Below are 27,159 nucleotides of genomic sequence, written 5' to 3'. Positions count from 1 at the left end.
TGGGACACTAAGGGGCAATTTAACATGACCAATCCATCTAACCTGCACATCTTTGGGCTGTGGGAGGAAACCAGAGCACCTGAACTTTGGCTTTTTTGGCTTCCAGCTAAAACTACACTCAAAAAGGTCTTTTCCCTAAAAGTGGCTCCTGGTTGCTAAACAACATCTCATTCTTCCCCAAGCTCACATCTACGTTTCCCATCATAAACTCTGTCAACACAATAGAAACAGAGCTTGAACTGAAACCAAAACCCCCATACATGCAAACATTTTTTGTTTAACATGGATCTAACTAGAGTTGTACCCTTCTGTACACACACATACTAGATTAAATCACTTAAATCTATATGTTATTTCTAATATTTAGCAATAGAGATCACTTAAACCTACCTCTGATTCCTGAGTTTCCTTAGAAGTGCCAACTGTACCATTTAATGTGTCAGTGACAGTTTCACTTTCTGTGATACTGAGATTGCAGAAGTCTAGGTAACTTCTGGGAAACTGAAATGTATGACAGTTTGTGGGTTGACCCACTGACCACACACTGGTTTAATCCTGATTCAATTTTAAATTCAATTAATTGTGGAAGTTTTTAACTATCACACTCCTGGAGGAATGGACAACTTTATTCCCAGGGTGAATGATCTGTTCTGACTCCTGTGAACTTGTATTGATTGAACATAGTAAATTTCTTTAACAATGGATTATTAAAATATGCTTTATTAAAGACTAGCTTTTAATTTTTTTGAGTTCGCTGGCTAGGTCAGCATTAATTGCCCACCCCTAATTGCCCTTGAAAAGATAATGGTGAGCTACCTTCTTGAATTGCTGCAGTCCATGTGGTGTTGGTACACCCAGAGTGCTGTTAGGGAGAGAGTTCCAGAATTTTGACCCAAGGACAGTGAATAAACGGTGATATATTTCCAAGTCAGGATGGTGGTGTGGCTTGGAGGGGAACTTGAGGGTTCACGTGTCTGCTATCCTTGCCCTTCTAAATGGTAGCAGTCGTGGGTTCGGACAATGCTATCTAAGGAGGCTTGGCGAGTTCCTGCACTGTGTCTTGTAGATGGTACACACTACTGCCACTGTACGTCAGGGGTGGAGGGAGTGAATGTTTGTAGATGGGTTACCAATCAAGAGGGCTGCTTAATCTGGATGGTGTCAGGCTTCTTGAGTGTCATTGGAACTGCGCTTACCCAGGCAAGTGGAGAGTATTCCATCTCACTCCTGACTTGTGCCTTGTAGATAGTTGACAGACTTTGGGAGTCAGAAAGTGGGTTACTCGCTGCAGAATTCCTAGCTTCTGATCTGCTCTTGTAGTCACAGTATTTATATGACTAGTCCAGTTCAGTTTCTAGCCAGTGGTAAGCACCAGGTGTTTGTTTTTGGTGGTAGATTCAGTGATGGCAATATCCTTGAATAGCAAGGGGCAATGGTTAGATTCTCTCTTGTTGGATATGGTTATTGCCTGGGACTTGACTGACACAAATGTTATTTGCCACTTATCAGTCCAAACCTGGATATTGTCCAGACCTTGCAGCATTTGGACATGGACTACTTCAGTATCTGAGCAGTTGGTGCTGACCATTGTGCAATCATCATTGAACATCCCAATTTCTGATTTTATGATGGTGGGAAGGTAATTAATAATGGAGCAGAGGATGGTTGGGCTTTTGACACTACCCAGAGGAACTCCTCCAGTGATGTTTTGGAACTGAGATGGTTGACTGCCAACAACCACAACCATCTTCCTTTGTGAAAGATATGGCTCCAACCAGTAGAGATTTTTTCCCTGATTCCCATTTGACCCCTGGCATGGCAGTAATAATAAAGTGGGGGATGTGCCAGGCCATGAGGTTACAGATTGTGGTTGAGTATACAACTCTGCTGTTGATGGCCCACAGCATCTCCTGGATGCCCAGTCTTTGAGTTGCTAGATCTGTTCGAAATCTATTCTACTTGGCAAAGTGGTAGTGCCACACAACACAATGGAGATTATTCTCTCTGTAAAGACGGGACTTTGTCTCCACAAGGACTGTGCAGTAGTCACTCTGACTGATACTGTCATGGACTGAAGCATCTACAGCATGTAGGTTGATGAGGATCTGGAGTCACATAGGCCAGACCAGATCAAGAGGGCAGATTTCACACCAGTGAATCTGATTGACAATGATTTCGTGATCATCATTAGACTTTTAATTCCACGTTTTTTTTTATTGATTGAGTGGCCAATCTGGGATTTGAACCAGGGTCTTCAGAGCATTACCCTGAGTCTCTGGATTACTAGTCCAGTGAAAATACCACTATGCCACAGCCTCTCCTACTGACACATTTCAGCAAACTATAAAAGCACTTGATGACTAACTAGGGCTGCTGATTTACAGTAGTTGAATAAGTTGATTAATTTCTTATTGTTTCCATGAAAACCCAAACCATCAGTCTTGGCAATTTCTTCCATATTTCCTGTTTTTGATTCAACTTTTATCAGTAATAAAGTATATTCCTGTCAGATTATCTGTTGTATCTAAAAGAGTTCTCCCAAATAAATTAAACTGATATCTGATCACAAACCAGTTAGCTGAACATTGAGATTATGTGCGGGAAAGTGACTAAAATGTGTACTGTTCTGTGGTTTCCAGGGTAATCACTGGGGCTATTTGTGTGAGACGTAGAGGATTTCCTTTGTAATTTCTGCATCGTGCGCTGATCCATGTGCACATTTAGACAATAACTGGAAGCTCAGTAATTGTTGAAATGCTTTTTGATGTCAGAGATTTGGGAGTGGCTCAAAAGTCCCAAGATTCCCTTCTGCCTGGTCCAGTAAAGTCAACCACTTGGGCGTATTAATTTTATACTGGTGGGCATTAACTGGGGATTCACTTGTGCCTCTAAATAGGAATAGATTGAAGCAGGTTACTTGGATAGGAGGGGCAGCTTTGTAATGTGTATCTTTGTAAATAAGTGCTTACAAAAAAGGTTTGTAAATAATGGCACCAGTTCCTTTATTACAGCCACTAGCTTTCTGGAATAGAACATGGTAGCAGAGAACAGCTGCCTAAAAGTACAAGTCTGAAGTCTTGGAGCATTGAAAAGGACAAAGTAGAAAAACGTGAAAGATATTTATGTTTTGAATAAGTTGAGTTCAAAGAGGACAATGGAATCTGAGATGAAAAGAGAAAAAGATATTTAAGAACAGATGATTAGCTGGGTTGTGGTGGCTGTTGTGGTGATATAAACAGGGCCTAGTTTTAAGGCTGATAAAATTGGATATCCTAAATTAAAGAATTGGACATATTGAAATCAAACACAGTCAAACCTCAGGCAGGCCAATTATACCAATACACAAATGTGTCTGGGCCTGACCCATCAACCACCCATCAAAGGTCGTTACACTCTACTTGAGACTTAGCAGGAGATCATGGCACCTCATTGAAATGCATCGGCCTATTGTTAGAAGCACAGATCGAGCCAGACTTTGTCACCAAGAGTTCCTGTAGATACCTTATCTGATAACAAGTTCAACAACATGGAGATGGACACCTGGGGGGCGGACCCTGGTGTCCTGTCAGGCAGACATCAAGAAACCCACTGGGTATTGGAACCCCCTCCTGGGACCTCATTGGCCAGAAGCCAGAGAAGGTTCTGGAAAGGCAAGCAGGCTGGGGGATAAAGGGACACATTTTCAGACACACAGCACACGAAGACTCGACAGGGGAGACGGCCATGACCATTCGGAAGACTGACCAGAGAAGGAAGGAAGGAAGAAGCGGCCATCAAGACTCACCTTCGTGACGACGGACCAGAGGGACTCAGAGAATCGGACCTGCAGTTCAACCAAACCATCTTTATGGGTAGTATACTTGAATCTGCTGGGGTATCCTCTTGTTTTATGTGGGTAATTTGAGGGTTAATAGTGTTATTATTCATGAACTTGTTGAACTTTTACTTGTATTTGTCCTTTGTCCATCTTGCAAATAAGGGCACTGGGATAAAACCTTGGAGTAAGTAAACTGGTTGAAAGTATCTGAGAATTAACAGGTACAACACTGTGTAGGGAAAATGTCCTGGAGACTGGATCTATTTAGGAAGAAGGTGTGAAAGTTGTGAATTTGAAGCAGCCAGCTAGTTTCAAGCCAGAAAAGTCTGTTTTTCAGAAAACAATTTGTTTCTGAACCTACATTTTGGATTTTCACATTAGAGTGGAAGCATTGGAGGAGTAATGTGGTATTTCAATTCTTTTCCCGCACCTAGTGGCGCACTAAGGCAGATTGTTTTCTGTTTCCATAGCTAGTAATTCCCAGAACAAGTCGCTGGTCTGTCACCAGCATGAAGTGCACTCAAACCCGGAGCTTCTGGCTCTGAGGCAAGGATACGACATACTGTCTACAAGACCTCCATGTCATGTGGAATGCCTTTTATTAAAGTGAAAACAATTCTTTGCTTTGGGTAATATTAGTGGATTTTTATAATTAAAATCTATAAGGGAGTTGTTGCCAAGAAGGTAGTTTACTTGTGTATTTTGACTTTTTTGGGGGGATTGTTCTGTAAGATTGCTTTAACAGTATAACTTTAATCTTCTGTGTGCAAGTTTTTTGGTTACTAAATCTTTTAATTTTTAAAAATCCTAATGCTGTTACAGGAGTCCTATACTCTTGAGGTCAGTAGCTTTTTCTCCTTGTTTTCAAAATATAAGAAAATAGTTTATGATCAGTGAGACAGGTTTCCCTCTGGAATCTGGTTTGCTCAGCAAATAACATCTGCTCTGGTCATAACAATTGCCGAGATCGTTATGCCAAGATCCACTTGGCCCATTATCAATTGTCCGATGGTGGTTGCACTACACTGTTAGCATGTAGACAAGTACAGTCAACCTCCATATTAATGACAACACAGAGATGGACTTTGTCCAGACAAGGTAGTGGTCCAAACGCAGGAATGAGTCAAGAGCCAGTGGAACACAGATGTATGCCAGAGAAATTTAAAGGCAGTCAATTCTGGACCCTCCTCTGGACAATTCAAGGAAGTAGAAATGATAGAATTAAGGTGGAGATTCTACCAGACATCCACCAAATCATAGGACCCCATCTGGTCCCTCAACTCGAAGATGCCATTTGAAATCCACCATACCATTGAAGATGACGCATTCACCAAAGACAAGAAAGCAAACACTTCTGCAAAGAAGTGCACATGCTCCATATCAGTCTGGGACATGTACACATTGAAGTGACATGAAAGAGACCTAACAGATTTCTCAATCTCTTGCATGTTAAGGAAGGGAAGTATATGGTGCGCTCCTATAGGAAACCCACACAGTTCTGGCAGACAAGGCTATGTGAAGAGGCAAGAAGGGGTCTGCAGGAGGCAACTTTCCTCCAATTCTGCCCGATGGTTATCTTGCAGACTCTCTCTATTTTCAGCCAGAGATCTTTATGGTCAAGGACCCTGTAAGAAATTTAACAACACCAGGTTAAAGTCCAACAGGTTTATTTGGTAGCAAAAGCCTCAAAAGGTGTGGCTTTTGCTACCAAATAAACTTGTTGGACTTTAACCTGGTGTTGTTAAATTTCTTACTGTGTTTACCCCAGTCCAACGCCGGCATCTCCACATCAAGGACCCTGTGCCAGGCCATTTGCTCCATCTCAACCTCTGGCTGGGGTCATGCCACTTCAATGTGTACATTTCCTATAACCCTCCATCCTATTAAGTCCCATGTACTCATCCAGGAGTCTCTTAAAAGACCCTATTGAGTTTGCCTCCACCACCACTGACGGCAGCCAATTCCACTCGCCCACCACCCTCTGTGTGAAAAACTTCCCCCTCACATTTCCCCTGTACCTACCCCCCAGCACCTTAAACCTGTGTCCTCTCGTAGCAGCCATTTCCGCCCTGGGAAAAAGCCTCTGAGTCCACCCGATCTATGCCTCTCAACATCTTATATACCTCTATTAGGTCTCCTCTCATCCTACGTCTCTCCAAGGAGAAAAGACCGAGCTCCCTCAGCCTATCCTCATAAGGCATGCCACTCAATCCAGGCAACATCCTTGTAAATCGCCTCTGCACCCTTTCAATCTTTTCCACATCCTTCCTGTAATGAGGCGACCAGAACTGAACACAGTACTCCAAGTGGGGTCTGACGAGGGTCTTACATAGCTGCATCATTATCCCCGGACTCCTAAACTCAATCCCTCGATTGATAAAGGCCAGCACACCATACACCGCCTTAACCACCACCTCCACCTGCGGGGCCGATTTTAGAGTCCTATGGTCCCGGACCCCAAGGTCCTTCTGATCCTCCACAGCACTAAGAGTCTTTTGCTTTATATTGTACTCCTTCATCCCATTTGACCTGCCAAAATGGACCACAACGCATTTATCTGGGTTGAAGTCCATCTGCCACTTGTCCGCCCAGTCTTGCATCCTATCTATGTCCCTCTGTAACTTCTGACATCCCTCCAGACTATCCACAACCCCACCGACCTTCGTGTTGTCGGCAAACTTACCAACCCATCCCTCCGCTTCCTCATCCAGGTCATTTATGAAAATGACAAACAGCAAGGGTCCCAGAACAGATCCCTGGGGCACACCACTGGTGACCAACCTCCATTTAGAAAAAGATCCATCTATACCCACTCTCTGCCTCCTTTGGGCAAGCCAGTTCTGGATCCACAGGGCAGCAGCCCCTTGGATCCCATGCCCTCTCACTTTTTCTAGAAGCCTTGCATGGGGGACCTTATCGAACGCCTTGCTAAAATCCATATAAACCTCAATTCTATAATTTCTACTTCCAGAATTGACTGCCTTTAAATTTCTCCGGCATACATAATCTGTGTTCCACTTGACTTATTCCTGTGTTTGGACCATCACTCTGTGTGGATGAAGTTCAACTCCTTGAGGGCTGTGTCTGAATGCTGGCATTTTAACAACCTGCTACTGCAAGAAAATATATTCTGGGATTTTTCCATTGATTCTGTGGTGACTGAAGAAGGAAGCAGGGAGGCAAAGCCTCCTTGAGCCAATGGTAGGATGTTGGCATGGCCCACATCCATATCTTCCATCAGGAGTATGTGAGGGGATCGACCAGGGAATCGAAAGCTAAGGACAAGCAGGTGGAGCAGAAGATGGGAATATTATTTCTATATTAATTGTTTGCATGTGATTGACATTAATTGGGGATTCACTTGTTCCTAGAAATGGGAACAATCTGAAACTGTGGCTGTTGGGTAAAGAGGCACGTGTTTGTAATATGTATCTGTCAATAAATGCCTATAAAAAATTAGTCAAGACTGACTCCAGTTTTTCCTTTCCAGCTGATTTTCTGGATTTTAACATGGTGTTATGCTATGGTTGTGGGAGCTGAGATAGGGAAATGGGTCTTTTTTGTAATTTTTTTGAACTGTATTGCTTTCTGCTGATGTGCAGGAGGGTTTAAAGCAGTGACATGTCAGGCAAATGGAAGAACTGACCTGACTGACTTTTATCTATACTGACTTGACTGGTTGAAGATGTAGTGAATGTGGTTGATGATAGGAGATGAGAGTAACTTTTGAGAATTGAATACTTTGAGACTTGTATAGCTCAAAGGGGTGCTTTGTGGCTAGGATCAAGTCTCTTACATAGTCTCGAATACGCTCCAGGGAACCCCTCATTGCTGCAACAGCATTTTCTCAGTAAGTTTTAAAGAATTTATTTGAAAGCTGATTTTCAACATCATCCTAGCTCTTGTACAGGTTGTGACTGACAGCTTAGTGCTCAATGTACTTAGAAGATTTATTTTTAAAGGGCTTTTACTGACTGCACAGCAAGTATCCCTTAGTGTGTGTATTTTAAGCAATACTTTTTTCTCGACATCCTGTGTGACAGTGGCAGTTGTGCTTTAAATGCCAATGGCACCACAGGAATCAGTTTATAGATTTGACTATATGTAACTTCTGGCACAAAACCAGGCATAATTGCCCTGAGAACAAAACTTGATCACCGTCTATCAAGAAGGAGAATCATGAATTTCCAGATATTAATGGATTTGATTGAGTTCCTTAGGGATTGAGGTAAAAGTATGAATGCCATAGGTGGAGGGGAAAAAGTCCACATTTGAGGCAGCTGTGCATGTAAAGTGAAAGGGGAGGGGTATTTGTGTAACCAAACTTCCTTATGATCCTGTGAACTTAACAGACAATTCTAATCACTCATACTTTTATATTTCAGGGCTGAGAAAACCGAGGTACTAAGTGAGGACCTTCTGCAGGTAAAGCATCTCGTTTTGATTTGTGTTTTGAGGATTGGGATTTCAGGTGTCAGGCAACTGAACACATTTGCCCAGCATTGAGAATAGCATTAAAAGCTTGCTGAATCTGAGGGAAGAGCCTCAGTATAGATACAAACATTGGTTCAAATATATGACTAAGCACACTTATGAAAGTCATGATTTTCCTATATTAACATTGTGTATGTATATATTTATGTCTGTGTATATATTTGAGGCAAAATTAAAAATATGTGGGCACATGAGAGAGATGTTCTTTTGTCATGGAGGAAGGCCTGGATTCTGGATATTTGAAAGTATTGACCCATTTGGCTGACTGAGTTAGGATGATAAATAGTTTTTAATTTTATTACTACCAATTTTGTTATTCCATTTATAGTACTAGATGGTGAATGTCTTCCATGTACAGCCTAGACATTGCCCTTTCAGATGCCAGATTTTGCTCAGCTCACTTGATTGATAGTCCTGAATGTCATGGGAAACGCGAACTGAACAGCAACTTACCATAAATGTAATGCAACATCTGAAGAATGTGGCATTTACTGGGGTAAGCAAATAAACTGGGTGAAGGAAGGTTGCTGTAATTAGTTTGTTGCCTCCTTCCAGGTATTGCATGGTTCTTGCATCTATGATGCAGTTGCCAACCTAGAAAATAACCAAAAACTGGAATACATCTCATTTGGTCTCATTATGAAACCCAAGTTACCCCTTAATCTTGAGTACACAGATTGGAAATTCCAAGTCCTGATGGACCTTGGACAGCAAAGACAGGATGCAGGAAGGCTTCCAGTTAAGTAAAAAGAAAGAAACAAAGAAAGGGCTGTGGGGCGAAGGCATTCAAGAGAGCTGGGGCAATGGCACCACTTTGGAGCAGTAGTGTTCTGTTTGGCACAGCCTAAGTTCTGAAGCTGTGCCTGCAATCTTGTGCTCTGGTGTATACTCGGGAATGCCGGGGGACAGAATCTCGGAAAACAAGATTGAAACCCTTGAGGTGGGCCTCTGTTGATGTCATCCGAGTCTGGTAATTGAAGAGGGCTCGGGAGTAACACAAGAGGCAGCTGAAGGTTGGTGACCCTGTGCTGCAGGCTGTTGGGGGTAGAGGTACTCCTTTTGGGGCAATAGTGTTCTCCTTTCCCCCACACACTCTTTGTTTCTGTCATTACTTTGTTCACTTCTCCTCCAAACTTTCTACATTCAGCCTGGCACTATGTGCATTGCCGACCTGAGATCTGTCATAAGCATCTTTTATTGTGTTTCATCTTCCCTCTCAAGGGAAACTCAGCAAGTTTTGACTTTGTTTGTCCCAACTTTCCTTGTTGTTTGAATGTACCTTTACTGTACCTTAATCGGCGCTGACGCAATGGGCCAAAGGGCCTTTTTCTGTGCTGTACACCTCTACTATCTTTTTAATCTTTATACATGGAGAGGAAATTAAGGAGTATAAGTTTAGAATTTTCCTCAGATCCTGATGATTTTAACAGTTTCAATTTTTGATGCAACTTTTTGTATTGTAAAATATGTCACTTTTAAATGGAAATTATGGCATAACTCACTGAGAGGAGGGTTAGTGTAAACTTCAGCATAACTTGCTGCTTTTGGAACTTTCCAGGTGGCTTTATGAAAAACATAAAGAAGCTGTAAAATCGCTTTAATTTCTCTGCATGACTTCCAAATGAGAGACATTTATAATGAGCTTCTCTGTAACTAAAGTCCATCGGGGATTGGATTATCCTGTGGAAAGTGTATTTTGCACATGGTTTCCAAGCAATCATTTCTGTGGACTTCTGATAAAATCATTGTTTAATTTAGTTCTGTATTGTTCTGCAAACTTGTTTTCATTTGTAATTATAGTTTGCAAGAATCCTCCCTCTTACAGTACAAATCACATTTTTACCTAGCTGTACTTTTAATTCACAGATTGAAGTGCAAAATCTACGCATTGGCCGGAAAATTCTACTCTAGTTGTTAGCAGTTTGTTACCAATACTAATTAATAATTGAAGATATATGACCACTCTCATATGTACTTGCACACAATTTTGAATACTTGAATACAATGGGTGCAGACCCCAATGTTACAGCAAAGTGAATGGAGGCCCCAGTTGAATTTTACTGAACTAAGTGACCTAAAATACACATGTGGGACATTATTTGGTTCTGGTTTTCAGAATCAGTTTTGAAATGCTGACTTATATGGAAGTTCCATTTTTTTAAAAATGTGCCAATATAAATAGGAAACTATGCAGTTATGTATGAGCTGTCTCCAGAATATTCACAATGTCATTTTAAAAATAAGGTTGAAGATGAGCTATGTTTTCAGGGTGCTTTAAATATCCTGAATGGCTTCAATGCACAGAATAGTCTCAAAGCACTGTATTGAACACTTTTTCCCCCTCCTATCCTAAAACTACTGTCTCTTGCTATTTCAACAGGCACAAATGCCATCTGTCCTTCACCTTGGTGACCATTCTCATCCATAGATTCTTTTAATATAGAATTAAATAGTTGTTTATGAAAAGGAAATATGCAAAAACACAGAAAATGAGCAGAAATGTTATATTAGATTGGATGAAGAAAGACACTTGAGCAGACCTGATGGGCAGAATGGGCCATTCTGTACTGTAATACTCTGTGAACTGGTTTTTATTTGTTCTTGGGATGTGAACATAGCTGGTAAGGCCAAAATTTGTTGCCCATTGCTACTTGCCCTTAAGAACATAGAACAGTACAGCACAGTACAGGCCCTTCGGCCCTTGATGTTGTGCCGAGCTTTGTCCGAAACCAAGATCAAGCTGTCCCATTCCCTATCATCCTGGTGTGCTCCATGTGCCTATCCAATAACCGCTTGAAAGTTCCTAAAGTGTCTGACTCCACAATCACAGCAGGCAGTCCATTCCACACCCCAACCACTCTGAGTAAAGAACCTACCTCGGACATCCCTCCTATATCTCCCACCATGAACCTTATAGTTATGCCCCCTAGTAATTGCCCATCCCTAGTTGGCCTTGGAGGGCAGTTGAGAGTTAACCACATTGCTGTGGCTCTGGAGGCCAGACCGGGTAAGGACGGCAGATTTCCTTCCCTAAAGGGAACCAGTTGGGTTTTTCCCACAATGGGTCATCAGTAGATTCTCAATTCCAGATGTTTTTTATTGAATTCAAATTCCACCATCTGCCGTGGCGGGATTCAAACGCTGACCCGGCCTGGTCCCCTGTCTAACCCAGCACTGGCCTGGTCCTCTGTCAAACCCAGCACCGGCCTGGTCCCCTGTCTAACCCAGCACCGGCCTGGTCCCCTGTCTAACCCAGCACCGGCCTGGTCCCCTGTCTAACCCAGCACCGGCCTGGTCCCCTGTCTAACCCAGCACCGGCCTGGTCCCCTGTCTAACCCAGCACCGGCCTGGTCCCCTGTCTAACCCAGCACCGGCCTGGTCCCCTGTCTAACCCAGCACCGGCCTGGTCCCCTGTCTAACCCAGCACCGGCCTGGTCCCCTGTCTAACCCAGCACCGGCCTGGTCCCCTGTCTAACCCAGCACCGGCCTGGTCCCCTGTCTAACCCAGCACCGGCCTGGTCCCCTGTCTAACCCAGCACCGGCCTGGTCCCCTGTCTAACCCAGCACCGGCCTGGTCCCCTGTCTAACCCAGCACCGGCCTGGTCCCCTGTCTAACCCAGCACCGGCCTGGTCCCCTGTCTAACCCAGCACCGGCCTGGTCCCCTGTCTAACCCAGCACCGGCCTGGTCCCCTGTCTAACCCAGCACCGGCCTGGTCCCCTGTCTAACCCAGCACCGGCCTGGTCCCCTGTCTAACCCAGCACCGGCCTGGTCCCCTGTCTAACCCAGCACCGGCCTGGTCCCCTGTCTAACCCAGCACCGGCCTGGTCCCCTGTCTAACCCAGCACCGGCCTGGTCCCCTGTCTAACCCAGCACCGGCCTGGTCCCCTGTCTAACCCAGCACCGGCCTGGTCCCCTGTCTAACCCAGCACCGGCCTGGTCCCCTGTCTAACCCAGCACCGGCCTGGTCCCCTGTCTAACCCAGCACCGGCCTGGTCCCCTGTCTAACCCAGCACCGGCCTGGTCCCCTGTCTAACCCAGCACCGGCCTGGTCCCCTGTCTAACCCAGCACCGGCCTGGTCCCCTGTCTAACCCAGCACCGGCCTGGTCCCCTGTCTAACCCAGCACCGGCCTGGTCCCCTGTCTAACCCAGCACCGGCCTGGTCCCCTGTCTAACCCAGCACCGGCCTGGTCCCCTGTCTAACCCAGCACCGGCCTGGTCCCCTGTCTAACCCAGCACCGGCCTGGTCCCCTGTCCAACCCAGCACCGGCCTGGTCCCCTGTCTAACCCAGCACCGGCCTGGTCCCCTGTCTAACCCAGCACTGGCCTGGTCCCCTGTCTAACCCAGCACTGGCCTGGTCCCCTGTCTAACCCAGCACTGGCCTGGTCCCCTGTCTAACCCAGCACCGGCCTGGTCCCCTGTCTAACCCAGCACCGGCCTGGTCCCCTGTCTAACCCAGCACCGGCCTGGTCCCCTGACTAACCCAGACCGGCCTGGTCCCCTGTCTAACCCAGCACCGGCCTGGTCCCCTGTCTAACCCAGCACCGGCCTGGTCCCCTGTCTAACCCAGCATCGGCCTGGTCCCCTGTCTAACCCAGCACTGGCCTGGTCCCCTGTCTAACCCAGCACCGGCCTGGTCCCCTGTCTAACCCAGCACTGGCCTGGTCCCCTGTCTAACCCAGCACCGGCCTGGTCCCCTGTCTAACCCAGCACCGGCCTGGTCCCCTGTCTAACCCAGCACTGGCCTGGTCCCCTGTCTAACCCAGCATCGGCCTGGTCCCCTGTCTAACCCTGACCCGGCGAAGGTGGTGGTGAGCCGCAATTCATGTGATGACAATGCTGTTGGGTAGTGAGTTCCGGGATTTTGACCCAGCAATGGTGAAGGAACGGTGGCATAGTTCCAAGCCAGGCTGCTGTTTGACTAATTTGTGTTAAGAATGCAGAAGTCAGTAGGACATTGAAGCATAGAGAATACCATAGCTGACAATCACCCAACAGATCAGGAACTTTGACAAAACCCTTTCTTAGGAGAAGTGAGACCAATCATATTTGCAACAGGAACTGTCCTGCCAGGGGTAACATAACTCAACATTGACTAGGAATAGAGTCTAGGACCAGATTCTCATCTTCTCTCCCTGCACCAAACACCTTTCAGTGTGAATCACTTAGCTGAAATAAATAGTTAACCCCGTTTTCTAATTTTCTTCTTTTAATTCATCAGATATTGAACTCTGTCCACAGAATTTCTTTGCTAAAAGTCTCTTTGAAGAAAATTATTTTCTGAGATGCCAATCGAATATTCCTAATTTAGTAACTTAAAAAAATACATGTTCAATTGCATTTCCTTTTTTTTTAAACCTCCCCTCTTTAATGATTAGTCTCCTGACTTCAAATAACATTTTAAAATGATAGCAATCTTTTTACATTGAGAGTAACAAGGAACTAAGTGGTGCATAGTTGTTCCAATGTAGAACAATTTATATATCTGTAGCAATCTTCATATACAGAACAATTTACAACATGATAGACATGAACAAGTAGGAGGAGGTGAAGGGGTGACCATTTAGACTCAGCTCACTGTGAAGAATGAAAAATAATATCCTGATGCAGAGTTAGGGACACAGTGACTGGACAAATTGCCACTGATTGGGGAGCAGAATGAGCAAAGAATATAATAAAAGATTTGCTTGTTCTCGTTCTGGAGGAGCAAAGAGTTTTTAAAAAATCATTTGCAGGATGTGGGCATTGCTGACTTGGTCAGCACTTATTGCCCATTCCTAATTGCACTTGAGAAGGTGATGGTGAGCTGCTTTTTTGAATCGCAGCAATCGCCATGCTGTAGGTGCACCCATAGTGCTGTTAGGGATGGGAGTGCAATGGGACATAAGTCAAGAAGAAATCACAGATACTGAGGGGCAAGTATTGGAGAGATTTTAGGATAAGAATTTAGTAAATTATCTGGGGTGTAAAAGCCAATGGAGCTTGCAAAGGGAGGGGATGTGACCAGGAACATGGACTGTGGTGTTGTGCGTATTTTGCTTTAAAAAAATGTCTTCTGCACGCTATCACTAATGTGCATGTGCAAGCCTTTTGGGCAGGATGGTCTTTAAAACATACTGCTCAATTGTACTTGAATATCTTGTAGTGGGGATTGTCAATCTCTTTTTCTTCTTTCTAAATGAAAGAGTACAGTTGGAACTTGTAAAGAAAATGCCAATAGGTGAGATACTCTGACCTCCCCTCAGCTGTTTTCGGTGGTGCACTGTTCGTTGGCGGCGGAATCCTCTGGTTCTGCTGCTGTCAATGGGAATTTCCATTGAAGCCACCCCACGCTGCTGGGAAATCCATGACGTGTGTGTCACCAGAATCCCGCTGGCATGAATGGCTGGAAAATTCCAGCCAATGTGATAATTGTGGGAGGTTTTTATCTTAAACTGGGACAATCAAATTGGCAATAGTGGTCTGACTGGATTCCACAAATTCCCAGGACCTAATGGCCTGCACTCTAGTGTTCGAACAGAGATGGCTGCAGAGATAGTGGATGCAGTAGCTATGATTTTCCAAAATCTCTTAGATTGAAGAATAGTCCCATTGAATTGGAAGTTGGCAAATGTTGGCTTTTCCAGAGAGGTGGGAGAGAGAGAAAACAGTGAACCACAAGCCAGTTAGCCCAACATCAGTCATCGGGAAAATGCTGGAATCTATTATTAAGAAAGACATGACAATGTACTTAGTAAAGCATTGTATGATTAGCATTGTACAATTAGAACAAATCAACATGGTTTTATAAAAGGGAAATATGGTTTCACAAATTTGAGTTTTTTTTTGAAGATCTAACTGGTGGGGTAGATTTTTTAAAAAAGTAAACGTATTTCACCTGCAATTCCAAAAAACATTCGTTAAGGTGCCACAAATAAGGTTAGTAAGCAGGATAAGAGCTCATGGAGCTTGGGGTAATGTATTAGCATGGATAGAGAATTTGTAGACAGACAGAAAGCAGAAAATTGGCATAAATAGAGAATTTTCAAATTGGCAGGCAGTGATAGTGGAGTACCAGAAGTATCAGGGTTGGGGCCTTAGCTATTTGCAATCTATATTAATGACTTGGATGAAGAGACAGAGAGTAATGTATCTAAGTTTGCTAATATCCTCCCACCTAGCTTTGCAAGTGGGGGATGGCGGGGAGGTGGTGGATGCGGGCTGCAGAGAGATATATTCAGGTTAAGTGAGCGGACAACAAGATGACAGGTGGACTGTACGAAAATGGGAAATTATTCATTTTGGTCGTAAAAATAGAAAAGCTGAATATTTTAAAAAGGTAACAAACTTGTAAGTGTTGATGTTTAGAGATACATGGGTGTGGTTATACAAAGAATGCAGGAAGTTAGCAAGTACAGCAAGCAATTAGGAAGGCAAATGGCACATTGGCCTTTACTGCAAGGGGATTGGCATACATGAATAAAGAAGTCCTGCTGCAGTTACATGGTGACACCTTAGCAGAAGAACTGTGTAGTTTTGATCTCTACATTTAAGGATATATTTGCATTGGTACAGTGAAGGTTCATTAAATTGGTCCCTAGCGCTTAATTGGGTGGATGCTGAGATTGTTTCTGCTGGTTGGGGAAATCTAAAGCATGGAGGCACTGGTCCCGGATTATTTTGGGCTGAACTAAGGAGAATATACTTCATTCAAACAGTTGTGAATCTTTGAAATTCTGTACCCCAGAGGGTTGTGGATGCTCCATCGTTAAATACATTTAAGGCTAGGATAGACACAATAGGCTGGACTCGAGGGATATGGGGAGCAGGCAAGAATTTGGAGTTGTAACTCAAGATCAACCATGATTGTACTGACTGGTGGAGCATGTTTCTTGTGTTCTTATATTTCATTTGCAAGTGGTGGCCAGTTAAAAGCGGCAACAGTTTCAACTCCATTTTCCACATATTTTATTTGTATTTAATTCTGTAATTTCTACAATATTTTGACATTATGAAATGTCATATTGTACCAATCTTTGAATGAAATAGAAAATGATGAAGGTATCTGATAGGCAAGCTGTCTTAAATTTGATAAGTTGCCAGAATTGGAATGGCTGCATCCTTTGATGCTGAGGAAAGGAAGGGTGGAAAGCAGAGCTACTGCCATAATTTTCCAAATTTCCTTATATAGGGAGGGTGGTTCCAGAGGACTAGAGAATTGCAAATGTTGCTTACACCTTTTTTCAAAAAGGGGTGCAAGAATAAACCCAGCAACTACAGACCTGTCAGTTTAACATTGATGATAAGAAACAATAATCCAAAACAACATTGTAATTTTGCCAAGTATGGATACTTGGGAAAGACCGTATGTATTGTTGAAGGCAAATTTGAGTTTATTGATGTTCTTCAAGGACTCCATTATCAGGACTATCCCTCACTCTTTTCTATCTGTCTGTCTGTTTGAAATGTTGTGTACCCTGGAATATTTATTTCTCCGTTTTGGTCACCTTGTAACCATGTCTCTGTAATGGCAAATGGATCCAAACCACTTATTCCTTGTACCACTAGTTTAATTTATTCTATTGAAGGTCCTTCACTGATTCAAATAAAGAGCCTTTAAAGTTTTCTTTTAATTACTTTCTCTGTTTAGACCTTACTCATGAATTATTACCCTTAAACTCTCCCTCTTTGCGTTCTATTCTGGTTGTATTTATGCAAATTGATACAATGTTCTATTGTCTCAACTTTTTTCATTAGATTTCAAAATCTTCCTACACCCGACCTTGTCTCCTCCAAACTCCCCACCCCTCCATTAATTACAAGTTTTATCCACGGCCCTAATTGTTCAGTTTGCCAGATCGATGGTCGAAGCCTGGTTTAAGTGGAGCCTATCCCATTGGAACAGCTTCCTTTTCCCTTTTCTGGTATCACTGCCCCATGAATCAAAATGCCTTCTTCTCATATACTGAGTCATGCGTTTAGTTTTCTAATCTGCTTGACCCGATGTCAATTGGTATGTTGCCCTGGATCTCATTCCTGAGACTTTTTGAGATTCTACATTTTAATTTGGACCCTAGCTCCTTAAACAGTCTTAGCAGAACATCATTCCTCATTGCACCAAGTCTTTGGTTCCTAAATGGATCATGACAACTGGAACTTCCCCCACCCACTCAACTTTACTTCTGACCATAAGCAAATGTCCTTAACCCTGGCAGCTGGCTGACCTCACAACCTTTGGAGCTCATGGCTAGGCTATGGCTGGAGAGAAAAGTATTTATCTCCTATCCCTCAACTCGACAATGCCCTTTCATCCCTACATTCCTTTTCACTCCCCCCAATTGAATGGCATCCTGCACACAATGCATGATCAGTTTTCTCATCCACCTACAGTCTTTGTTTTCATCCACATTGGTAGCAAGTACCTTGTATCTGTTGGCCAAAATAAAAGGTTCAGGTTCCTCCATCACTACATGCTGGATCCCCATACCTGCTTGATTCACAGTCTCATTCTCCATTGATCAAGTGTAAAGTTCTACTCAACTGAGAGAATGTGACTGCCATGGATGTTAGGAATGGGTTAACAGTCACCTTCCACTTGAGTTCTAAATTGGATGTTAATCATATAATAGAACTCTATGGGATATATAAAGAGGTTACAGGTGGTTCTGGGTTTGGGAAGAATTGTATGTGGAGAGTTGAATCAAAGAAATAAAGGTTACAAATAATTGGTTACAATTTACACAGACAATGGTGGGGGCGCGGGGTGGTGGCAGATAGACTAAGTTGCTAGTTAAATTCAGTCCTAGCATGGGCGGTACATGCAAAGAATTGCAGATGGTCAGAGGCTATAGTCTGTGTCAATTAGTATTTGGTAGAAATCCTAAAATTCCGTCCATTTTGAATGACCATCCTCCAGCTTGGGAAGGGACTAAAATTAGCTCTGCCTTTGTTGAGCATTTAAATGCATTGCATATAAGTAGAAGAACATTTTTGGAAGCAGAAGTCTCTGAAAGAATTCACAGAGCTTTAAGGCACAATGTACAGCCATCAAACACCATTTTTCAGCAAGGAGACATAGTATACTACAAGAGAGACAATTTTAATGAATGGAAAGGCCCAGGGAACTGATGGGCATACATGGCAAAACAATTGTTTTGCAACATGGCAATCAGACTGTTAGGGTACATTCATTAAGGATAATGGGTACAGATTACAAACTTGCGAAGTTAGAAAGAGTAGCTGAACATGATGAGGAACCAGGGTCATCTGAAACTCACGTGTTACAGAATTATGAGGACCAGTTAGCTGAAATAGACAGGGTATCTGTAGAGGAACACAATATTTCTGATGCACTCAAACGGGCCATTTTTGCTAAAGGACAACTGCCAAAGGTTGGTGCAAAAGTGACTTACTTGCCTGAAGGGTCTAGTCAATGGACGGATACAGCTGTCATTAATAGAGCAGGGAAGGCCACTGGAAAATATAAACACTGGTTGAATGTACAGAATACAGGGGAGGCCGTCAGGACCATGGATTGGGAACATGAAGTTCAAAAATGGAGGGCACAGAAACGTAGTGTCAGTTCGGAGAGTAAGCCCAATAGTGAACGTGATCACAGGAAGAGATAAAGTACTATTGAAAGAACATCCCACAACAGGAGGGAAAGATCAAGCAGTGTAATTCAGAATGAGATATCTGACAGGATGGGGGAGTAGCTTCACAAGGTCTCGGAACATGGGTAAGACTACAATGCTACTGGGAGTAGAAGCCCACATGCTTGTGAGGCTTTGGTGGCTTCCAATAAATTGGATGAAAAAGTTATAAAAGATGCCAAAAAGCAAGAATTTGGGGTATACACAGAGGTACCAGATAGGGGACAAAGAGCTCTATCTCTCAGATGGATTTGCACGGAAAAGATGCTTCCAGATGGAACTTATCAGGCAAAGGCCAGGCTTATGACAAGGGGATTTGAAGAAAATTTAGGAGACCAGGAGTTAAGAGTGGATTCACCTACGGCAGAAAAGGTCGTTTTGAAGATCATCTTGGCTACAAAAGCATGGGAATACAAATCTATAGATATTAAAGCTGCCTTTTTGCAGGGGCTTCAGCTTGAGAGAGATATTTTCCTCTGTCTTAAAGAGGCAGCTAACGCAAGGGGTATTCTGGAATTTAAATAAATGTGTATATGGGCTAAATGATGTGTCTAGAGTTTGGTATTTTTCAGTAAAGTCGATTTTGTTAAAGTTAGGCTGTTGCCAGTTGAAAGCAGATCCTGTGATGTTTTACTGGCACTATGAAGGAAAGCTTTCTGTATCTTTATAATACATGTAGATGATTTTTTTTGTGGGGTGGTAGTAGTGATTTTGAAGCTATTTTCATATCTGGTCTGAGGAAGGAATTCAGGATTGGAAGTCAGGCTTCAGGAGCTTTCAAATATGTTGGGCTGGAAATTGGACAGACTGAGTTAGGTGTTACTTTGTCGACAATTTTATTTGGAGAATATCAGCCCAATAGCAATTAGTCACAGTAGGACTTCACAAAAGGACGTGGTGAAAAGAAGGAATGACGGAAAAGGAGGAACTCCGAAATTTGATTGGGCAACTGAATTGGCTAGGCAGACAGACCAGACCGGATGCTAGTTTTGATATCCTAGAGTTGACTACAAAAATGAATGATCCTACGGTGGAAGACATAATGAGAGCAAACAAAACGTTGGCCAAAATAAAAATGCAGGCGCGTGTTTTGAGGTTCCCATTTTTGGGTGATCTTGGCACCTGAAACTCAGTTTATAGTGATGCATCGTATGCCAATTTGTGTGATGAGTTTTCAAGCGCGGGAGATTTTATAATCTTTCTTTTGGGGGAAAATGGTAAATGTTGCCCTGTTGTATGGGAAGCAAAAAAAATAGGGAAAGTGGTAAAAAGCACATTGGCAGCCGGGACACTCAGCCCTGTAGAGGCAGTGGATATGGCCTTTTTCATATCCCAGATACTGACAGAAATTTTAGGTTAGGGGTTTTGGGTAAAATACCCATCGAGTGTCACATTGACAATAATTTCCTTTGGGAAAATGTGCTCTCTACAGAGAGTGTAAACGAGAAAAGGTGGCGGATAGATATAGCCAGCTTAAAGCAAATGTTGGACAAGGGGGAAATATCAAAAATAAAATGGATTAATAGTAGCTGTCAGTTATCCGATTGTTTGACTAAGAGAGGGACTAGTTCGAAGAAACTTTTGGACATTAAGGAAGGGTGAATCTTTGCGAATGTATGTTTTTTTCCTGGGAAGGGGAAATAGTGTGTTTTGTGTTTTCTGTTTTTTCTGTGGAAACAATATTCATCAAAATATTTTTTTTCTCCATGGAAAAGGGGAGACTGTTAGGAATGGGTTAATAGTCACCTTCCACTTGAGTTCTATATTGGATGTTAATTATTTAATGGAAGTCACTGGGATATATAAAGAGGTTACAGATGGCACTGGGTGTTGCGAGAATTGTATGTGGAGTTGAATCAAAGAAATAAAGGTAGTTTATGAAGAAGCAGAACTTGTGTCTCCTTTACTGAACTGCAACCAAGAGGCTCAAACGCCGGAGAACGAAGTGTCCAGGTAACTCTTCCCTTCTTTCTGCTGCTCCATAGTGTCTGAAACTCAGCCCACGCCAGCAGCTCTGAGCCAAAGTTGTTCAACCTTCAGACACTTATTACAGATATGGTTGTTTGGGACTGTAAGCATTCCACAGATCCCACATTTTGCAGCCACTAAGCACCATCATTCCTGCCATGTCTGTCTGCCTGTCCTTATTTAATTTGTCAATTAGTTACTAATTCAATAAGTAAAGTAATACAAAGCTTCTAAGCTAGGAGAGAGAAGAGGAATTGCTGAGAAAAGAATAAACAGTAGCAGCAACTTTTTGCCCTGCTCCAAATTCCCAACTTGGCACTCGGTTCACAAAGCATTGTTTTTTGTCACTATGTGCTAGCGAAACCTGTCAACGTTTATGGAGGGATTACAGGACTCGCACCCAAGTGACTGCGAAATCAGTTTCCTGCCACAGTAATTAACACTTATTCAGGTGACCACTGTCGGTTGATTGACAGTTGTCTGCCACTACCAAGCAGTTTCCATTAACTAGGTATCTTAACTAGCTTGGAGTTTTAAAGTTCCAAGTCAGAATCTGTTTTACCAGAAAAATCCCAATTACACCAAACTTTAGCAGGATATGTTCAGGCTGCTGGAGTTCCTGGATACATGGCAGATGAAATTTAATGCATTATAAGTGAAGTTGATGCACTTTGCATAGAAGAATGAGGGAAGTCAATACAAAATAAAGGATGCAATTTTAAAGAGGGTGCAGGAGCCGAGAGACCTGGGGAGTAAATGTGCAGAAATCCTTGATGATGGCAGGGCAGGTAGAGAAAGTGGCAACAATGGGTACAAAAGCAAAGAAGTTATGATCAACCTCTATAAAATGCTGGTCCAGCCTAAACTTCCATATTGTGCTGCTGGACCCCATCACACTTTAGAAAGGGTGTGAAAGCTTTAGAGAGGGCGCAGGAAATTGTTCTAATGATTAAGGACTTCTGTTACATGGGTAGTTTGGAAAAGCTGGGATTGTTCTTAGCAAAGATAAATTTGAGAAGAGATTTGATAGAGATTTTCAAAATCATGATGTCTCACTAGAATTTTCCATTGGCAGAAAGGTTGAGAATCAGAGGATACCAATTTTTGGGGTCGGTTAGGTCAGTTGGCTGGATGCTGGTTCATGATGCAGAGCGACGCCAATGGCGCGGGTTCAATTCCAGTACCGGCTGAGGTTATTCATGAAGGCCCAGCCTTCTCAACCTTGCCCCTCGCCTGAAGTGTGGTGATCCTCAGGTTAAATCACCACCTGTCAACTCTCCCCCTCAAAGGGACGAGCAGCCAATGGTCATCTGGGATTGTGGCAACATTGCCATTCCTATTTAAAGCGATTGGCAAAAGGAACAATGATGATAGGAGGACAACCATTTTTAAGCAGAGAGTTATGACAACCTGGAACACTCTGCCTGTGTGTGTAATGGCCAGCAGACAGAATCATGGCTTTCAAAAGGAAAATGCATAAGCACTTGAAAAGAAATTATTTGCAGAGCTCTAGAAAAGGTTTAGGGGAGTGAGAGTGGCTGAGTTGCACTTGGCAGAAAGCCAGCAAAAAACAAATTGTCTCCTTATTTGTTGTAACCATTCCATGATTAAGAAATGCAGAAGGCGAAACTAAGAGTGATTAAACTGTTGTTTGCTTTTTGTTTCTGGTTTAGATTGAGAAGCGCATGGATGCAATAAGAATTATTTCCCACAATACCCACAAGAGACTGGCTGCATGTTTGCAAGTTCAGCAGGGCACAGAAGTGGAGAAACGACACGTAAGTAATACAATCACACTGAACAACAGGGGTCTGGCATAAGAGATGTGCCCACAAGTATTTTACACTAAGTACAGTGAACAAAGTTTACAAAGTCTTTGTGAATGTGGGTTGTATTTCAATTCTCTATTTAAATATATTTAATTCCTCCGTAAACAGGAACCCAAGCAGTTTTACAGTCTATTAACCTTGTTCCACTGATTAGTGGTCAAAGCTAATGGTCAGAGCTTTCTGGCCATTCACGTTGGCACGATCTTCAGTCCTGCTGACAGTGTACTCCTGCCGCAGGTGTCACGGCGGCAAGGGATGAATTCAACGGGAAACCCTATTGACAATCGGACCACAAGGCCGTGCTCCTGCTCCCGGCTTACAAGCAAAAACTGAAACACAAGAATCCATCAAAGAAAGTCATGCAATGTTGATCTGAGGAATCGGATGATCTCCTACGGGGCTGCTTGGAGTCAGTGGACTGGTCCGTATTTAAAAACTCTGTGACCAGCCTGAACAATTACACCACTGCAGTAATTGACTTCGTTAGTAAATGTGTAGAAAACTGTGTGCCAAAGAAGCAAATCCGTGTGTTCCTCAACCAGAAACCATGGATGAACAGGGATATCCACTGCTTGCTGAAGTCCAGGTCTGAGGCTTTCAAGTCAGACGACCCTGATCTATACAAGGAAGCCAGATATGATCTAAGGGGATCCATCAAAGATGCCAAAAGACAGCACTGGACCAAACTAGAGTCCTAGGCTAGCCACACCGACCCCCACCAACTATGGCAAAGTCTGCAAGACATAACAGGCTACAAGATGAAGGCATGTAAAATCGCCGGCTCCAACGCATCCCTCCCTGATGAGCTCAATGCATTCTACGCCCGTTTTGAGCAAGAGGTCAGCGAGAGCATACCCTCCACCCTGGAAGCCCTGGATGAACCTGTATCTAGGATCACCGTTGCAGATGTCAGAGCAGCTTTCTTGAAGGTCAGAGCAGCTTTCTTGAAGGTCAACCCATGGAAAGCGACTGGCCTGGATGGGGTATCCGGACGAGCACTCAGATCTTGTGCGGATCAGCTGGCGGGAGTATTTGTAGACATCTTCAACCTCTCTTTACGACAATCTGAGGTCCCTATCTGCTTCAAGAAGATGACCATCATCCCGGTACCTAAGAAATACCAAGCAGCATGCTTTGATGACTATCGGCCGGTGGCTCTGACATCCATCATAACGAAGTGCTTCAAAAGGTTAGTCATGGCACAAATCAATTCCAGCCTCCCGGACTACCTGGATCCACTACACTTTGCCTATCGCCGCAACAGGTCCACAGCAGACGCCATCTTCCTGGCCCTGCACTCAACCCTGGAACACCTAGATAACAAGGACACCTATATCAGACTCCCCTTTATTGACTACAGCTCAGCCTTCAACATCATTATTCCCAGGAAACTTATCTCCAAACTTCGAGGCCTGGGCCTTGGCACCTCCCCCTCCGACTGAATCCTGAACTTCTTAACTCTCAGACCACAATCGGTAAGGATAGGTAACAACATCTCCTCCACGATCATCCTCAACACAGGTGCCCCACAAAGCTGTAGTCTCAGCCTCCTACTATACTCCTTATACACCTATGACTGTGTGGCCAAATTCCCCATCACTTCGATTTTCAAGTTTACTGACAACACCACCGTAGTGGGTCAGATCTCAAACAATGACAAGACAGAGTAGAAGAATGAGATAGAGAATCTGGTGAACTGGTGCGGCAACAATAATCTCTCCCTCAATGTCAACAAAACGAAGGAGATTGTCATCGACTTCAGAAAGCGTAAAGGAGAACATGCCCCTGTCTATATCAATGGGGATGAAGTAGAAAGGATCAAGAGCTTCAAGTTTTTTGGTCTCCAGATCGCCAACAACCTGCTCTGGTCCCTCCATGCCGACACTATAGTTAAGAAAGCCCACAAACGCCTCTACTTTTTCAGGAGGCCAAGGAAATTCGGCATGTCCGCTACAACTCTCTCCAATTTTTACAGATGCACCATAGAAAGCATCCTTCCCGGATGTAACGCAGTATGGCTCCTGCTCTGATCAAGACTGCAAGAACCACGAAAGGTTGTGAATGTAGCCCAGTCCATCTCGCAAACCAGCCTCCCATCCATTGACTCTGTCTACACTTCCCGCTGTCTTGGAAAAGCAGGCAGCATAATCAAGAACCCCATGCATCCTGGACATACTCTCTTCCACCTACTTCTGACAGGAAAAAGATGCAAAAGGTTGAGATCATGTGCCAACAGACTCGAGAACAGCTTCTTCCCTACTGCCATCAGACTTTTGAATGGACCTACCATATATTAAGTTGATCTTTCTCTACACCCTAGCTATGACTATAACACTATATTCGCCACCCTCTCCCCTATGTACTCTATGAATGGTATGTTTTGTCTGTATAGCGTGGAAGAAACAACACTTTTCATAGAATCCCTAAAAGCAGAAGGAGGCCATTTGGCCCATTGAGTCTGCACCGACCACGATCCCACCCATGCCCTATTCCCGTAACCCCACACATTTACCCTGCTAGTCCCCTGACACTAGGGGCAATTTAGCGTGTCCACTCAACCTAACCCGCACATCTTTTGGACTGTGGGAGGAAACCAGAGCACCCGGAGGAAACCTACGCAGACACGGGAAGAATGTGCAAACTCCACACAGACAGTGACCTAAGGCAGGAATTGAACCTGAGTCCCTAGCGTTGTGAGGCAGCAGTGCTAACCACTGTGCCACCCAGAAAGGTAAATTCGTCATAGTTCCAGATGACTATAGGCTGGTGGTGATTTAACCCAAGGGTCATCACATCTCGTGCAAGGCTGAGCCTTCATGAATAACCTGAGCCGGTACGGGAATTGAACCCACGCTGTTGGCATCGTTCTGCATCACAATCAGCTACTGTATCCCAATACATGTGACAATAATAAATCAAATCAACTTTGGTGAAGTGGGTTCAAAATTCGCTCCGTTGTAGGAGACTGAAGGCTACTTTAGGGGCTGGAAGCCAGTGTCCAGTAGCCTACCACAGGGATCTGTGCTGGGTCTCCTATTATTCGTCATTTGTATAAATGACATAGGTGACTCTGTGGGGGGTAGGGTTAGTAAGTTTACAGATGACACAAAGATTGTCTGTAAAGTTAACAGTAAAGCTGAGTGTCTTGGGCTATAAGAAGATATAGATGGGATGGTCAAATGGGCAGATAAGTGGTGGATGGAATTTAACCCTGAAAAGTATGAGGTGATACACTTTGGAAGGAGTAATTTGACAAGGTTGTATTCAATGAACGGCATGACACTTGGAAGTTCTGTGGAAGAAAGGGACCGTGGCGTGTTTGCCCATGGGCAGAATGGCATGTTAATAGGGTGGCGAAAAAGGCCAATGGGACACTTGCCTTTAACAATCGAGGTACAGATAAAAATGCAGGGAAGTCACGTTGGAGTTGTATAGATATTTGGTGAGGCCACAGCTAGAGTACTGTGTGCAGTCCTGGTTGCCACATTATAGGAAGGATGTGATTGCACTGGAGGGGGTGCAGAGGAGATTCATCAGAATGCTGCCTGGGATGGAACATTTGAGTTATGAAGAGATATTCGGTAGACTTGGGTTGTTTGCATTGGAGCAGAGGAGACTGAGGGGGCGACCTGATCGAGGTGTACAAGGTTATGAGGGGCATGGACAGAGTGGATAAGGAGCCGCTGTTCCCCTTAGTTGAAGGTTCAGTGTTGTGGGGAAATTTGAAGGTGGCCAATTGTGTCTTAGACAATTCAAAACTCACAAGACAAATATCTCTGCAAGCATGTAACAAATTTATTTTACATGGAACAAACATACTGCTGACCGGAGACACTCAAAGGGTTAAACGGCTCTGGGAATAGAGCTAAAGAACCTCTCCGAGAGATCTGACCTACGTAGTCAAATACAGATCAATTATAGTGTTTCCTAATCAATAATTCTATCTCTCATTAGCTTAAAATCAATTTCATTTAGCAGTTGTACATCAATACAAATCTCTGTCAAGTACCTCAGCCAACCAAATGATACTTAATAGCATGGTGATATTTTATTCGTCCAACAAGTCCGGAAGTCACCTCCCTTCTTGGTTCTAACTATCTCACTGTTGCCTGGTAACGGCAGATGCTACTGTAAGGTCAAAGTGAACATTCTCAATGGCACACTGCCAAGTTGAATAGACATGTGTTCCTGCGTCCAGAGGCATATCTATCCTTCTGTCTGGGCAGTGAATGTACCTATTCATTAATGTTGCAAAGTATGTCCTCTCATAGGAATCCTCCCACTATGACTACTGCTGACTAGCTGATTCCCAGACCTCTAGGTTTAAACTAATTACATTAACCACCATGCCTTTCGGTAACCTTGCTTGATCAAAGTGAACAATGCATTTAAAATATCAGCATATCAGTTTTAAAATCA

General features: G+C 43.6%; 1 protein-coding gene across 12 annotated transcripts in view; it reads left to right on the top strand.

The window, feature by feature from the left end:
• arhgap17a (Rho GTPase activating protein 17a) overlaps positions 1–27,159 on the top strand; it is a 166,459-nt gene that overhangs the window by 74,082 nt on the left and 65,218 nt on the right. For all 12 annotated transcript variants that reach the window (XM_078240282.1, XM_078240285.1, XM_078240288.1 and 9 more), the window contains exons 2-3: positions 8,203–8,242; positions 22,585–22,689. In XM_078240282.1, coding sequence (XP_078096408.1) covers positions 8,203–8,242; positions 22,585–22,689 — 145 coding nt within the window. The remainder of the gene's footprint in view (positions 1–8,202; positions 8,243–22,584; positions 22,690–27,159) is intronic.

This window comes from Mustelus asterias, chromosome 23 (assembly GCF_964213995.1).
Source record: "Mustelus asterias chromosome 23, sMusAst1.hap1.1, whole genome shotgun sequence".
In the NCBI taxonomy this organism is placed as follows: domain Eukaryota; kingdom Metazoa; phylum Chordata; class Chondrichthyes; order Carcharhiniformes; family Triakidae; genus Mustelus; species Mustelus asterias.
This window is presented reverse-complemented; position numbering and strand designations above follow the sequence as displayed.